The sequence below is a fragment of the Engraulis encrasicolus genome, chromosome 7 (assembly GCF_034702125.1).
Source record: "Engraulis encrasicolus isolate BLACKSEA-1 chromosome 7, IST_EnEncr_1.0, whole genome shotgun sequence".
In the NCBI taxonomy this organism is placed as follows: Eukaryota; Metazoa; Chordata; class Actinopteri; order Clupeiformes; family Engraulidae; genus Engraulis; species Engraulis encrasicolus.
Window position 1 is genome coordinate 25,166,878 of NC_085863.1, and position 2,500 is coordinate 25,169,377.

The 2,500-nt window shown below is 53.2% G+C and overlaps 1 protein-coding gene across 1 annotated transcript in view; it reads left to right on the top strand.

The window, feature by feature from the left end:
* wwc1 (WW and C2 domain containing 1) overlaps positions 1–2,500 on the top strand; it is a 77,336-nt gene that overhangs the window by 52,991 nt on the left and 21,845 nt on the right. Inside the window, exons 11-12 of the mRNA XM_063203134.1 lie at positions 477–833; positions 1,073–1,476. Of these exons, the coding sequence (XP_063059204.1) occupies positions 477–833; positions 1,073–1,476 (761 nt within the window). The remainder of the gene's footprint in view (positions 1–476; positions 834–1,072; positions 1,477–2,500) is intronic.

The window sequence follows — 2,500 nt, forward strand, 5'->3', positions numbered from 1 at the left end:
GCTCTTTTCTCATCCCTTCTTCTGTCTGTTTTTTTCTCCCTTCTTCTTCTGCCTTTGTCTCACTACACCCTCTCTGATCTTTTGTTTTTAACTCTTGTTGTATCTGTCCCCATTTGTTACTATCTCTCACCCTCTCTTCCTCTCCCACCCACACTGTTTTATTTGCTTCTCTCCTTCTGCCTGTCTGTCTCTCCCATTCTCTCTTCCTCCTCTTTTCTTCTCCTTCCCATCTTTCTTTCTTTCTTTCTTTCTTCCTTTCTTTCACTCTTTCTTTCACTCTTTTACTCTTTCTTTCTTTCATCTTTCACCTTTTCTCTTTCTCTGTCTCCCCCCCGCTCTCTCCCTCGCCCCCCTTTGCTCTTGCCCTCTCCCCCTCTCTCTGTATCCCTCTCTCCCCTTCTTCCTCTCCTCCCACTCCCTCTCTAACCCCCCCCCTCTCTCCCCTTCCTCCTCTCTCTCTCTCTCTCTCTCCGCAGTCTGTCCGAGAGCACGTTGTCGTGTTCGTCGGGCAGCAGTCGTGGCTCCCTGGCCTCCAGCCGCGGGTCGCTGGCCACCACCTCCAGCCTGGGCTCGGCCTCCTCCCTCAGCTACACCGACATCTACCTGGAGCAGCCCGAGCTGGCCGACCCCGACTTCCAGAGCAAGCTGGAGCAGATGCTGGCCGAGGCGGCGGGCTCCGGGGGCTCGGGGGGACTCCCCGGCGGACCCGGCTCCGGGTTCCGACCCTCGGGCTCCATCACCACCATCCACGAAAACGAGGTGTCGGAAGCGGGGTCGGCCGGGTCATCGGCAGCGGCCATTGCTGGGACGATGGGGTCAGCGGCAGGGGCGGGGTCAGTACATTACATTACATTTACATTATATTATATTTCACGCCTTACATTATTTATTACATTATATTACACTTATATGCAATCCAAAGCAACTGCACAACAGCTGCACAGTTATTTTCCTAAGTATCGGTTATAGTGCCGGTGCCTTGCTCTAGGGTACCTCTGCCAAGATGAGAGTGGGCAAGTTGGGATTCGAACCTGCAACCCTCTGATCTAAAGCCCCTCTCCTCACCCATTAGGATACGGCTCCCCCAGGAGGTACCGGGAGGTGTGTCGTCGTCGGGGGCCGGTGGATTGGCGTTGAGGACGCAGGTGCTGAGAGCGTCAGAGACGCCGCGCTCCATGACGTCGCTGTCACCGCGCTCCTCGCTGTCGTCGCTCTCGCCGCCCTGCTCGCCCCTGGTGCCCGACGCCTCCTTCCTGTCGGCGGAGGTGTTCGGCTCGGGCACCGGCCTCAACAGCAACGCGCTGGCCATGGACGCGGAGCTGCAGAGCCGCCTGGCCGAGCTGAGGCTGCTGGATAAGAGCCAGGAGGAGGTGGAGAGAGCGGAGGAGGAGACGCAGACGGCAGAGCAGGAGGAGACGCAGACGCAGGAGGAGTCACGAGCAAACGGACCAGCCATCACTGCAGATGTAGCTAGAGGTACGGACCTGTATGATGAATTTACGCAGCTTGTAAAACTATGAAGGACCACAGTCTTCTTCTTGCATTCCCTATTTGCCGGGCCGGGTTAATGCACACTGTGGCACAGGCTAGATATGGCTGCAGCCTAGGGGCCCCCACCTGCCATCTGATGTGTTCAGTACAGGTGCTAGACATATTATCCTTACTTCCTAGCTCGTAATTATGACACTGTCTATGTCAGGGCTATTCAATTAAATGTCAATGAGGGCCACTTTTTCAAATTCCTCCCAGTTAAAGGGGCCGAAGTATACGTATGTATTGTGGTTGCGGACTGTCAATGAAAAAAATATGCCAGACTTCATTGAAGTGGGGTGTCTGGGGGTCCTCCCCCAGAAAGTTTTGCGTCTCTTAAATGTAATTTCCTGCATTTTAACGTCCCGTGTCCGTTTCAGCTCAATACGGAACCCATACCTTTATCTCTAAATTTCGAAAAATGATTCTGTATTTCAAGGGGCTTGTCGGGAGCCAGAACCTTGCCGGCCAAGGGCCGCATCTGGCCCCAGGGCCGCCATTTGAATAGCCCTGGTCTATGTAATTTTGTCGCATCATTTGCCTTTTGGGAGGCAAAGCAATATGTGTAGCCTAGGGGGCCCAGGCCATCTTAATCCGGCCCTGCACGCTAGTTTATTGGATCCTGTGTCCCCAGGGGCCACAGTCTGCATGTGGTATGGATCACTTACTGCAGTGGCCATTTTTTTGTAGTTTGTTTGTCTTGGTCGAGCACACTTGCTGCTAATAAGCACAGACCACAGTCAGCCCCCATTAATTACATGGCAAAGACCAGTGACCGTTTACTCCTCAAAGGCCTTATGGTGCGTTGTAAGCAGCAGAAATGGCAAAAATGCTTACTGTACATGCGCATACAGACCATTTAGCTGTTTTCTAAATGCACAATGTTTCGATCCTAGACCTTCAGCAGGTACATTTTTACATTCACCTCAGCACAAGTCTGAAGAAAGCAAACAGTGAAATGGTCAGTGTG